The 14,575-nt window shown below is 42.7% G+C and overlaps 1 protein-coding gene across 1 annotated transcript in view; it reads left to right on the top strand.

Moving 5' to 3' along the window:
• Nucleotides 1-5,664: 5,664 nt before the first annotated feature.
• TBC1D10A (TBC1 domain family member 10A) overlaps nt 5,665-14,575 on the top strand; it is a 44,496-nt gene continuing 35,585 nt past the window's right edge. Inside the window, exon 1 of the mRNA XM_063454761.1 lies at nt 5,665-5,981. Within this exon, the coding sequence (XP_063310831.1) occupies nt 5,797-5,981 (185 nt within the window). The 5' untranslated portion in view covers nt 5,665-5,796. The remainder of the gene's footprint in view (nt 5,982-14,575) is intronic.

Genomic DNA, 14,575 nt, shown 5'->3' with positions numbered 1-14,575 from the left:
AGTTTCCAGATGTTGTTTAGGACCCTACCCTTATCGGTAGCAGCCAGGAGAACCTAATGGCTGAGAGCAAAGTTTAGAAGTTCAGGATGGCGGAGTTTCACAGAAGGAGGATTTGTCAAAGAAAGCATGAATTTTTAAAGAATAGCATTTGTCTTAATTTTGAGGAAACAGTAAGGAATTCTGTAATAACAGCTGAGGTATACTGAATATATTGAAAGGCCACTCCACTCCAAGAAGGCTTTGCCATAACTATCTGGAGATAACGAAGTTCAATAAGTGATTGAAAAAAGGAAAATTGATCTCAGAAAAATGAAGAGAAGCAGTTTATGGATTCATGTAACCCATCTACCTACATAAAGGGGTAATCAAAAAGATCCCAGGACAAAATCTAGATAATTTGGCGTGTTCATCCTCGGTAACAAAACAAGAGAGCTGGAAGGTCGTAGGTCAATGTATACCTCACATAGGCCTCTTTCAGATGTAATCTTTGCAAACTATCCTTCTAACTTGCTAAATGCCAGGTACATCTTGACGTGTCAGTTAGCCAGTTGATCTTCTAAGGCCTACGTCTATCATCGCAGGCAAGGAGTAACTGCAATAGCTTTATCATTTTTAATAGATTGGACTTCACAATTTATTTATTTTTAATTTGTAGTATAGATTTTGTACATATAGTATACAACTGTACCAATATATGTTATTGTGGTGGAATTTCGGTGAATGTAAATTTAGTAGGCCAAGATTTCCATGTGGCATATGTGTATGTTGTGTCAGTTAGTTAGCTACACATAGCTAGGATACTGTCATCAATGTACTGAGCATGTGCAGGAATGCACTTATTTCCTTTGTCTTGGATGGGCCATGTCGTTTGACCAGATGTACAAGTCTATATTCTGCTCATTGATTGGTTAAACGTATATGTGGGTGTAGCTATTAATGGGAGGAGTTATAGTGCTATATAAGGAATGTACACCATGTGTTGGTCTCTCAGATCTTTTTGGAGAGTTAGTTCATCTGAGGCCCGATCGGTATGTTAATAAAGACTTCTTACTTCCTGAAGACCTGCATCCATCTCTCTGCGTTTGGCTTCTGCTAGTTTACTCGGTAACATTATAAGGAAATAAACAGATCAAGAATAATTCAAGGCTGGGAGCAATGCCACATTCTTAACTCAAATTCAAGTATTAATAGGAAAAAGCTTGTAGGTGTGCAGAGATCTCATGGGTAATTTTGCATTATAAGCTATAGCTTATCGCAGGTCGGCTGACTAATTCGCTCACAGGTAGAAAGAAATGGAGATAGAAGATTAGCAATTTTGTTCAACAAAAATAGGATGAAAAATATGATAATGCCTCTGGTGCCTGAGATTGATTAATGTTATTGCGATTTGCAACGTGGGCCATCTTTCTTCGATGCATACCCCTTTTGCGGCTTGTCTCTCCAGGTCATTCCCTCTCCAGTGAAGGCAGCTCCCAGGCCCAGTTTATGGAGCACCGTCTCTGGGATAGGACAAGATGAGTGTTTCGGTGCCATGAGTAACTGCAAGCGAGCCTTCTACGTTCCAACGGTATTTAATTACGTGGTCTCTGAGTTCTCTGGCAATGAGTGCTAGCTGTCTGCATTCAGCGAGGGCGGGAAAGGGGATATCGCTGTATATGGATACTGTGTGGCTCTCAAAGGCCATTTTTCCAAAGATCTAGACTTGTTCATAATATCGGTTCTCACCGCAATGTCTCTTGTAGTTGCAATAACGTCCCTGGGTGCATCTGCTGGTGCTGCAGCTAATTTACATACTCTGAAAGAGGACAGAATAGCTGGGGCTTCTGCTCTGCATTGTATGCCCATGGATGCCACCATTCTTTGAACAAAAATTGCGCCTCCACCAATCTCTTGTGGGATGCCTTGCAAACGTATGTTCAGACGGCAGTGTCTGGATTCCAGTGAGGCCATCTTATGTAGCTGCTTAACCTGCGTGTTCAGACTCTACACTTGGTGTTTCGTGTCCTGGAGCATGCTATCTCTCATCTTCTCTCTCTCCTCTACAGGATATACTCTGGTGGTCTCCTGAAGGAACAGTGCGCCTAGGAGCAGAGGGATATGCTGCCTCCCTTCCGCCCGCACATCATAGGCCTCAGTTCCGTCCGGTCTATGACAGTTGAGTACCAGCAATTCAAACACGAGCTGAAGGGGAACACCGCAGCCCACGGGTTCCAGACGTGTTGAGAGCAGTCAGGTTTACTGAATGTTGATTCAGAGTGGCAAAATCTCTGATATTTTATCGGATCGCCCAGAGCTCTTGCGAAGTGCGTCTGGCCGGCAGGTAAGCTACGCCCCTTGACAATTTAGTTTGATCAAGGAGTAATAGCATGTCCATATTTTTCTATGCAATCTATCAAGAACTGTTTGTATTAGGTAAATAAAAGTGTTTATTGCCCTGGATAGATTCTGATGTTCTGTAATTCCATACATAAGATGCTCTGCTTGTCAGGATGATCCAGCACATAGAATTGTGTAACACAGAGGACTGATAGGTAACATATATCGGACCTTAGAATGGCCGGACTAACGTACCAAAGAATAGTCAGGAATAGCCGAGGTCAAGGGACACAGAAAGAGACACAACGATAAGGAAAAGCCGGGGATGCCAGAAAACAGGGAAGTCAAAATCAATGCCAAAGTCAAATAACCAGAATCAATAACGCGCTCTCGGACAACCACAAGGGAAACCATGACAGGGCACTGAGCAAGAGGAGAACTGGGCCTAAATACCCCGCCTGTGGATCCGATTGGTTGAAACCGGCCTTTGACCCCAAAGGCAGTTACCAGGTTTCTATTTGCATGATTGCTACTCAGCACAAACCCTCCTGTGGATTGATTGGTGCTTGGCACAACTTTTCCTGTCCAGACAGTAATTTTGCTCGGCACAATGTTCCTGTCAGAACAGTAAATGTCATTAATCAGATTTTTATGTGCGGATGAATACGTGACAATGCTGGGCCTATCCCCTACAATATATGTGTCCCCCTCAGCATATACGTATGTTAAAGAAGAATTGTCACCTTTTTCTTGAGTGGCAATTCCACATTTCTTCACCCAGTAGATGCTTTTGAAGTGCTTTTTGGTGCAGAAGAGTAACTAATGTAGAGAGGGCCCTGGTGCAAGAAATCCCTCCCTCAGGGCAAAGTTGGTCAAAATGTAGATTACCATCTATTACCATCTCCCACAAAGTGTTTCCAGCTGAAGTTCTACCATTTGCCCATTCTTCCAGGGCTTTACTTTTGAGCAGTGTTTGTATGTTTGCATTTAAAGGGACACTATAGTCACCTGAACAACGTCAGCTTAATGAGGTTGTTCAGGTGAGAACTATAGCTCCCTGCAGCCTTTCTCATGTAAACACTGTATTTTCTGAGAAAATACAGTGTTTACATTGAAAGCTAGGAACACCTCCAGTTGCAGTCACTCAGAGTGAACCAGAGGGCCTCCATCCACTCAGATCTGCTGTCAGCAGAGCACTGGGCAGCACTGGGCACAGCAGCCTGTGATTCAGTATCTCCTCCCTCTGCATGCAGACACTGAACTTTCCTCATAGAGATTCATTGATTCAATTCATCTCTATGAGGAGATGCTGATTGGCCAGGGCTGTGTTTGAATCATGCTGGCTCTGCCCCTGATCTGCCTCTTTGTCAGTCTCAGACAATCCTATGGGGAAGCATTGTGATTGGATCAGGCTATCACATGTCAGCAGGCTGCTTGTTTTTCCTGAGTCTCAGCATGCAGATTTACAGCTTCTGGCTTGAATACAGTAAGATTTTTACTATATATTTATGGAGGCATGAGGGGCCCAGGGGGGCTAGATGGTGGTGTTAACACTATAGGGTCAGGAATACATGTTTGTGTTCCTGACCCTATAGTGATTCTTTAAGCTTGTTTTTGTATTAAGTGTGAGTGTGTGAACGTAGGGTACATGCAGTATTGGCATATAAACACAGTTATGTGCCTGTAGGTAATGTTGCCACTTGAATGCAGTGGTGTACTTGTGTGGAGTGTGTGTTTGAATGCAGGGGTGCATTTGTGTGTAATTTTGGTGTTCGAATGCAGGGGTGTGTTTGTATATTATGTTGGGGTTTTAATACAAGGGTGTGGTTGTATGTAGTGTTGGCAACAGTGTATGGCTGTATTTGTAGTGTTGATGTATAAATACAATGTATTTAAATGTTTAAATACACTAACACACAGATATACACATGTACCCATAATATCATACACACAGATACAAACATATACCTACACAGACAAATGTTGCAAAATACATATTTTTATTCATCCCCCTGCTTCCATACCTTTAGGGTACAGGAGGGTGACTTCTCTGGACTGGCTGAGGTTAAAAGGAGTTTGATGCTGTCAGTGCTGTTTACAGTGCGCTTCCTCATGTCCGCTATGTGCCTCCTCCATCCTCCTGGCCCATGCAGTCTGTAACCTGGGACTAAGTGACAGGCTCTTATTTCCTTCCAGCACTGACTGCTAATGTTAAAGGGACCTGGTAGCGTTGTTAGAGGACCACTATAGTGCCAGGAAAACATACTCATTTTCCTGGCACTATAGGGTCTCTAGGTCCCCCCCACCCTCTGGGTTCCCCTCCCACCGGGGCTCTAGGGGGTGGAAGGTGTTAATCCCTTACCTTTTTCCCCAGTCGGGCTCCGTCGGCGCATGGAACTCTCCTCCTTTTCGCTGTCATCGGCTGAATGCACATACGCGGCAAGAGCCGCGCGCGCATTCAGCCAGTCTATAGGAAAGCATTCTCAATGATATATCTTGATATATCTGCAAATAAAAATCTCCTTCAAACCAAAAATAATTGTTGTATAAAATCATATGGATACCGTCTAGAATGAAGTTTCGCTGAGCTTCATTATATTTCTTAGATTCCTGCAGAAAAAATTTGGTTGCCTCACATCCTTTCTCATGTTTGATGATAGTGTATAGACTGGTTACGTCGCAAGTAATGAGAAGACAATCATCTTCCCATTTAAAACCATTCAATATGTTTAACAGACTCATTGAGTCTTGGAGATAAGAGGGGCAATTTTTGACCTGGGGTTGTAGATGAAAATCTATATATTGCGACAATGGTGATAGGATAGAATTTATGCCAGAGCTTGGAAACTTGATGATGAGGTATGTGGCTTGGTGTAGTGGGAGTTGTAGTCCCCAGAGCTGTGAGATGCTGGAGCTGTGCCTCACTGACTGCACTGTGTAAACTTTCCAGCTGTTAGAATAGAAGCAACACAGCAGGATTCCGGATAGGGGCGGTGCTGCGGCAGATTGACACTTCGCGTGGGCGTGGTTTAGGCTTGATTGACACGTGCATGGATTGGAACTTTACAGACAAACAAGCACCAGAGTACTTTAGGATCTCAGCGCTGGCATCGGAAACCTAGCAGAAGTAGACAGCTCGAGCGCGGAAACGGGCGAGCCTCAAGTCGCTGATTGGTTGAACCAGGGAGTTCTGTCCGGTGATTGGCTGAGCGGGAGATGAGGCGGTCTATCCCGTGTGCTCAGGATACTCATATGATGGATGGGAAGTGCGGAGAGCTGATTGGCTGCAGTGGTCGAGCGGCGGCTTGTGATTGGCTAAACGTTGAAGGCCGTGCGGCTGACTGGCAGTGGGCGTGTCGTGTCAGTGCGGGCCCCGGGAGGTGTCTGCGGGAGCTGGGAACTGTGTGCGGTTCAGCAGGGGGCCGGGAGAGGTGATGGCTCCTTGCTGCGGCTGTTGAGGAGGGCGGGGGGAGTACCGGGATGGCTCAGAGCCCCGGGGAGGGCAGCATGTCCCCCTCTGCCAGCCTGCGGGGGACCAGGGAGACCCTGAGCAGTGACCCCGAGCTCGAGTCCCTGGGCTCAGACTCCGAGATTAATGGCTTCCCTCCGGAGAGGAGGACCGACAAGTACGGCTTCCTGCTGAAGAGCGATGTGGACGGAGCCCTGTGAGTATCCCGGGGGGCGAGGGGGGTCACTCCCGGGGGGTGAGGGAGGGGGGGAGAGATGTGTGTGTCATCTGTCAGCAGAGGGTAAAACCGACAGACTGCCACCTTCATAGAGAGCCGCTGGCACCCGGGCACTGTGTGTGTAGGGCAGAATGGCAGTGATTGGATAAGGGGCTAGTTTAGGTAGATTGCCAGTATTGGGACCGGGTACTATGGTGGCCACTGGCAAGGCTGGTACAGGGCTATGGTAGAGGCTGACTGGCAAGGCTGGTACAGGGCTATGGTAGAGGCTGACTGGCAAGGCTGGTACAGAGCTATAGTATGGGCTGACTGGCATGGTTTGTACAGGTTGCTAGTATGGGCAGGCTGGCATGGTTTGTACAGGTTACTAGTATGGGCAGGCTGGCATGGTTTGTACAGGTTACTAGTATGGGCAGGCTGGCATGGTTTGTACAGGTTACTAGTATGGGCTGGCTGGCATGGTTGGTATAGGTCAAGGATAGCCAACATTTAGCACTCCAGATTTAAACTTGTGGATGTTTTGCCAGCATTATGGCAGTAAGAGCATTATGGGAGATGTAGTCCACAACGTCTGGCGTGCCAAAGATTGCCCACCCCTGGTATTGGGTGTTAGAATGGGCATCCTGGCAATATTGGTACAGGGCACAAAGATGAGCGGTTTGCCATTATTGGTACAGAACACCAAGATGGTCAGTTTGACAAGGTCCTCAAGGAGTGGTTGGATGGGCACGCTGGTAAAATTGGAAGACTGGTAATGCTGGTACAGACACTATGATGGGAACACTGTTCATTTTTGGTTCCGGGCACTAGGATGAGGTGACTGGTAGTGTTGGTGCCAGGCTCTAGGATGGGCAGATTGTTTTCTGTTGTTGCTTTGTAAGTGGCAATTTGAACGTTTTGAAATAGGGCTTTAGGTGGGTCTAAATTGGCAGTGCTAGTGTTGTCCTAAAGACATAGAATCAAGTAATTGTTAGTGGTGGTCCAAGAAACAGATTGGCAGGATTGCTACAATGCATTGATGTTGCAAACTCCCAGTGTTGGTGCAGAGCCCTGGTGTAGCAAAAGCCAATTGTGTTGGTGAGACAGCTCTGACCGTGTTGGTACAGAGAACAGGAAGGTAGAGATTTGACATGTATGTTGCTGGGTACTTATAAAGGGTGCAAGACTTTGTAGAGGTATGGCCACCAATGGAAACTGGTTTTCAGGGTTCTGACCTGAATATACCCTTTTAGGTTTAAGGTGATAATGCAAGTAGGTTGAAGATAATGCTTCTTTCTTAAACTTGTATCCGATTTCATTGATAGCAGTGATTTACAATCTTTCTTACAGTTTCATAGTTACCTAGATATAGGTAAAACCTGAACTAGTTAGTTGCATAACCAGGCGTCGTTGAGGTCTGCATTAATACATGGCTTCTGCGTTAATGAGGAAGGCAGCTATTCTGGGGCATGGTCAATCAATTATTGGGATAACTGAGCCATGATGTGCTAATAATGAAAGAGGTTGGCTTTAGTGGAAATGAGGTTATGATAAGATAGAGGAAACACTAAAGCATTATGTGATTCAGTGGTGGTGAAGGGGTTTTCAGAATGGTTTCCATATGGGTCACTGCATGTCACCCACAGAGATGCATTAAAATTTAAACTTTCCTGATTTCCTCGCCATGTTACTCAGGAACTGTAAGCTTGTGTTTTCATGGAGCATGGAAAAATAAGTGTTTTTCATATGAATACTACTGCTAAATGTTTCTTTAGTTGGTGAATATATTGTGAAATAAATTATGCTGTACAAAATAAGAAAGTATCATGAGAAAAATACATCCTATAAAACCTATAGTGAACAGTATAATGGAGATCTAGAATATGATTGGTACTTGTTTTATTAAACCCCCTTTTCTGTTTTGTTCTGTCTTACAGAACAGACTGCACTGGGCCGGGTTTCAATAGAAAAGTAACATATAATTCCAAGTACCTAATAAGGAATACAGGCCATCCCTTGATTTACAAGCAGCTTCAGTCCTTCTTGGAATGTGGTCATACAAGCCCTGAAATTTGCGTAGTGGAATATTACATAGATCTTCAAGCCTCCCACTTTTTTGAGAGATTAAGTAATATCTTTTTTTTTTTTTTTTTTTTTTTTTTTTTACTGAAACCTGATGAATTATTCACTAAATCAGGAATTGACAAAGAAATGTAACCATTTAGGATAAACTAAATATAGCCTGGAATTTTGCAATGATCAGATCAGTTTGCCATAACTCTGTTTAGGGAACAATCCTGCTAGTGTTCAGACAACCTCCTTTGAATTTGCCTATGCAATGACCATTTGTTGTTATGCTGCACAGAATGTCCTTTTAACGGTTGTAAAGAGACATTGTGAATTACAGGCTTTCCACATCTAAACCTCATCAAAATTTGTCAAATACGGTAAACAGGAATGGCCCAAAATGTTGTGCCGCCTGGTCCAAAAACACAATGCTGCCCCTAGCCATGTGCCAAACGCCACCAAACGTTCCCTAATTTCTCACACATAACTAATTCACAATGATACATAATTATTCATACACATATATAATGAACTACTCACAGACACACCTACGTAGCAACAGTCATTCATTCATACAGTAATACTTGTACACTTATTTCTCAGGTGCTTTGCAGTTGGACTTGTTAACTCCTTAGAGAGCTTGAAGTGCTGCCCTCTAAGAGTGATGATGTGACTCATGGATCCACCTAGACCCTCTATAGGGAGGCCCTTGGAGTAAATGACACTCATGAGACCCTATTGCTTTTTCATTTGGTACATTGTGCTCCTTACATCAGATTGTTGTTGTTGTTGTTGTTGTTGTTGTTGTTGTGTTTTGTTTTTTTTTGTTTTTTTTTTTGTTTGTTTGTTTGTTTGTTTTCTGCAGATACGTGAGTTTTCTTCTTGGCAGCCTTGCCATAAATTCTGCCACTTTCAAATAAATGATGATTTTGTTCTGTTGAGGCTATGTTGCAGAATGGCTTATTCAGTTCTTTGTTCATTTTCATCTGGGGTATGCTTCTGTGGTATTTAAAGTGATTTATCAGTTCGCTTCAGTATACAGCTACTATTCCTACTTGCAGATGCAGTTTATCCATGTATGGACTATGCCCTCATTATTTTTGAGACTGTTTCCCTTGAGAGATTAAATTATTTTGCAGTCTTTGTGGCTGATGTCACTGTATTTCAGACTGCTTGGGACTCCTTTTGTAACTGTTTAAACTTTTTACTATAAAAGAACCACTTGTCTGACTGCTTCTATGGCAATTGGACAATAAAGTAATGTAACTCTTATGTTCAGCTGCATTTGCAGCTTCATATTTCTATTATTTTGGCTTCCCCCTGCTTACTGTGACTGTTAGTGAATGCTCTAGTTCAGGTGTAGTCAACCTTTTAATACCTACCGCCCACTTTTGTATCTTTGTTGATGGTAACATTTCCTTACCGCCCAGCAGTAAAGGATTAAAAAAAAATGTTCCTAAATGTATCTATTTTTTTTTTCTTTCTCTTTTCTATTATACTGTGTATAGGGTGCAGTGTAGGGATTGACCGATTATTGGTCTGGCCGATTTTCGGCAATACTTATATTGCCGATAATATGTACCAGGACCGCCGGGCCCATAGCAAGCTCTTGCTTACCTTCCCTTCAGCTCCCCTGTGTAAATCTCGCGAGTCCCGCGGCCGTCAGAACGTTGCCACGGGCTACCATGGCAATGCTCCGTGTGGCACGCAGGCCGCAAGATTTACACAGGGGAGCTGAAGGGAGCTGCTGTGAAAGGTAAGTAAGAGCTTGCTGCGGGCCCTCCACTGCACAGTCCATGCCACCGGACCACCAGGGAATGCCATACTCCCCCACCCACCATTTTACACAAATTACATACCTACAGAAACACACACACACACTCTGCATTATACACACACACACTGCACACTGTATTCATTATATACACACTACACACACACTCTGCATTCATTATATACACATGCACACTGCATTCACTATACACACACTACACAAACACACACTCTCCATTCACTATATATATATATATATATATATATATATATATATATATACACTACATAAACTCACTGCATTCACTATACACACTACACACACAATCTGCATTCACTATATACACAAACACACACTCTGCATTAATTATATTCACACTACACAAACACACTGCATTCACTATACACACACTACACAAACACACACTCTGTATTCATTATATACACACTACACAAAAACACACAGCTCCCCTGTCTAAACATACTGCATCCACTACATGTGGCATGTATAGTTTGTGCATTTACCTTTAGAAATAGTTTATTTTTTCAAAATGGTAAATGTACAGAATATCAGTAAATTATCGGCTATCGGTCTCAAAGCTCACAGATTATCGGTATCGGCTCTAAAAAATCAATATCGGTGATATCAGCCAATCACAATGCTTTCCCACTGGATTGGTTGAGCTTGTCAAGGAGAGAGATCAAGGGCAGAGCCAGCACAAGCCAAACACAGCTCTCCTCATAGAGATGCTTTGAATCAATGCATCTCCTATGATGAAAGTTTGTGTCGCCATGCAGAGGATGGAGATACTGAATGTCAGTGCTGCACACTGTGCAGCACAGCCCCAGGAAGCACCTCTATCAGCCATCTGAGGAGTAGTCAGTGAAAGTATCCCTAGACTGTAATGTAAACACTGCCTTTTTCTCTGAAAAATAGTTTACTGCAAAAAGGCTGCAGGGCTTGACTTTACTCTGAACAAATACAACTAGAAAAGCTACAATTTCTATGACATCACTTGCTGCTCCAGCCTGGCACAGGTCAGAGTATTTTGGTGGTTGCCATTTTCAAACGATCGTATTTTAAAAACTATACATCCTACAGCGAAGAGCTTTATATTGGGAGAATCACAAGACCCAGACCTACATTTTGGTGCATAGTATGTCTCCGAAGTATTAAAAATTAATGCACAGTCGCAGTTTAGAAATTGCCCTTCAAGTTTGAGCTGCCTACAGTGGAGTTTCAATGAATGTCAATGGACAGCGTGCGTTGCAAACAAATGGTCATATTGTGAAAACTATCAGGACTATGGCTTAGCCGTGGACATTTTTAGTTCCAACAGGGATAGCAGAACGTTTTGATATAAGATTTGTGTAGGTGGGCTTGAAAATGAGGGAGTGGTGGCAGTTTAGAAATCATGTCCTGATTTTTCAGCTTTTGCCAGCTCCCACTCTAGTTTTGAACATTTTGCCATTCATTCCTATGGGACCAATTTCGCCACAAGAACGACGATATTCCGTGAACCATTCGGCGAAACGTTCCACAAAGTAATAGCAATCCGATTGGGAACAATCCGCACGTTTCGGTATATTACTGTGGGAGGAGTTAGGGTGGCAAATTTGGCTATAATAAGAATAATATATATGTGAGATAACATTAAGTGATCTTGCTATGCAAGAACACTTAATAAGCTCTAGTCGTTCTGGTGACTATAGTGTCCCTTTTAACAAAGCCTTATTAGTGTATAGATCATGCTGCTGTAGTTTCGCTGTTCAGTTCTGTGAAATCCCATGTTACACTTACCTAATTCCAGCGCCGATCTCCCCCGGTGCTGGGTCAACGCTTTGTCTCTTCCAACATCAACCGACGGGGAGGCTAATGCACATGCATGGCGAGCGCTGCAAACGCATTAGGCTCTTTCTACAGGAAAGCATTTCTTCAATGCTTTACTATGGGGATTTAACTGATGGTGGATGCAGAGCATGAGGCCTAGCAAGCAGGAAGTCCCTAGAGGCAGTTTTAGTCCTGCAATGTAATCGTTGTATTTACATTGCAGGACTAAGTGGGGCAGGGACACTGCACCCAGACCACTTTAATGAGATGAGTTGGTCTGGATGCCTATAGTATCCCTTTAGCAGTGAGACTGCAGGGGCATGATCTATACACCAAAACTGTTTAAGCTAACATTGTTTTGGTGTCTATGGCACCCAGACCACTTCAGCTCATTCAAGTGGTCTGGGTGCAGTGTCCATATTGCACTTAGTGCTGCAATGTTAAGCATTACAGTTCTAGAGAAACTGCAATGCTTACATTGCAGCACAAAGTCTTCCTCCAGTGGCAGCCACTAAAGGCGCTTGCTGCATCCAAATGGATTTTTAGTCCGGTATCTGATGCTGGACGTCCTCACACTCTGCATGAGGACATCCAGCGTCAGATTTTTCCCCATAGGAAAGCACTGATTCAGTGTAATTTGCTGCGCATGCATATTAATGCTTGCGTGGCATAGGTTGGAGGAGGAGCCACGACCCACCTCTGAGGGACATCAGGCGCTGGGAACAGGTAAGTAAATAAAGTTTTTTTTTTTTATCCCTTTATTCAATGGGGAGGGGGAAGGAAAAAGGAGTTATAGTGCCAGGAATACGGCTTTGTATTCCTGGCACTTATAGTATCCCTTTAACAATATCTTAACTTGCTTATTGATTCCACTTCACAACATTTTTTATAATGCTGAGTCAGTAAAAACTGAGGTGAAGATTATTTCTGTAATGTGTTAAAATTTTCAGGAGGCAACAAAGAACTGCAACCTGCTAAGTAATGCAATTTGTGGTACTCTGTTTTTGCTGATTGTAACAATATCTTATAAAATATTTATTTTTATTTTCTGCATTGTTAGCAGCACTTAAACGTGTATAATCTACCAGTGTTTAAATGTCATAGCATGATGAAGCTGTTGTGTAAGCCTGTGGTATGGATTGACTTTATTGACTTTTTTGTTTTATTTTTAAACCACTGATGTGTTTGGTGTTCAATTTTATGCTCTGCTTAGATTGTACACAATTTAGAAGGAGTCTACATGCTGTTATGCATTTCACTGTAGATATAGTGCCCTCCTGTTCACCACAGGATGTGCTCTGTCTTCAGTACCACACAATAAACAGAAGATTGTCAGTCTTATAGACTGGCCATTGTGGTCCATGCAGCTTCCAAACTTTAAAAGAAATGCTTTGTGTAAATGGGAAGCTATAGTGCTCTAAAAGAGTCACGCCTTCATTTGCAGTGTCCACTGACCACTTGTGAGCGGCCTATACACCCTGTAATATTCAGAGTACTTGGCCCAATGTAGTATTTTCCACTAACGTCACCTTGGGTAGCTAGACTGTTAAGAAAACAGTAATTGAGTTTATGATATTTTCGGAGTTATATTTCAGCACTTGCTAAAAATGTTGGAAAGTATGTCTTTTATTATTTAAAGTAAGCGTTCACAGAAAGTGGACATGTCTTATGCTGTGTGTTTAATACTGTCAGGGTTATTCACTTGGTGAGAATGGTTAATAATTAAAAATTCAGCTATGCTTCCAGTTTACCTACTTTAGCCTTACATTTTATATTCAGTTTGAATTCCTGACTGTTCTCCCTCTAGTGAAAAACTGTAGATTAGGGCTTAGAATGTCTTGCATTTGTAGCCAGGTGCAAAAGGAGTACCTGAAATTCGTCCACACTGCCTTTTTTGTTTTTGTAATGACTACTACTACTACTACTACTACTACTACTACTACTACTACTATTGGATCTTATATAGCACCAACATATTCCACAGTGCTTTACAATTCTAGATTAGGGACATTTGACATACAGAATATAGGAAGAGCCGAGGTACCTAAAGTGTCTGTATCCCTCTCCACCCTGGATCCCAACGCCATCGAGGAGAATCCAGAGGGCCTCACTCTGTACCTGTCACTCTACTGCATGTCCCCACTTACATGGGCCACTAGGCCTGATGCTAGGACTCTCACAACTGGGCTATGTGTTACCCCAGCAGGGCATTGGCTGACCAAGGCAATGGCACAATGAACTCTGCTACCACAGGTTGTGCGGGAAATACATTTTTGTTATAGTTTCTGCTTTTCTTTGTTTTACACTGGGGGACTCAAGCCTAGATAACTGGGTGGCCTCTTAGGGGGTCTCTCAATGTCATTCAGTCTCTTGTCTAACCTGATAAGCAACTGTCAATTGTCTAATTTGTTTACCTAGATTTTAATTTTCATAACTGCCTACTTGCCTCTGATGCCTTTGATTTGTATACCCATGCATGGTTGGGCTAACCTGATAACAGCACTCTTTTCACATATGTACTAAGCAAGTTTTCATAGTTTACTCAACATATATCGAGCCTGATTATTGTAACGTAAAATTGTGCTGTTTCCTCACATGCCATGTTAACTCTTGTTTTACACATGCTCGCTACTGCTGTCGAGGCATGGCAAGCTCATTTGTTATCTGTTCTCTGTAATCTTATGCACATCAAAAATAAATAATAATAAAAAAAAAAGGTTATTGTAATTGTATAGCAAGAGGTCAAGAAGACCTGGCTCAAATGAGTATACAATGTATTCTTTTCTATTTTAAGTGTTTAAGTGTCCACAGTGTCACTGTGTGTGTGTGTGTGTGTATGTATGTATATATGTGTGTATGTATATATGTGTGTATGTATATATGTATATATGTATATATGTATATATATATATATATATATATA

Source organism: Pelobates fuscus, chromosome 5 (assembly GCF_036172605.1).
Source record: "Pelobates fuscus isolate aPelFus1 chromosome 5, aPelFus1.pri, whole genome shotgun sequence".
Classification (NCBI taxonomy): Eukaryota; Metazoa; Chordata; class Amphibia; order Anura; family Pelobatidae; genus Pelobates; species Pelobates fuscus.
The sequence above is the reverse complement of the archived record's forward strand: the minus strand, read 5'-3'. Positions and strand labels throughout refer to the sequence as shown.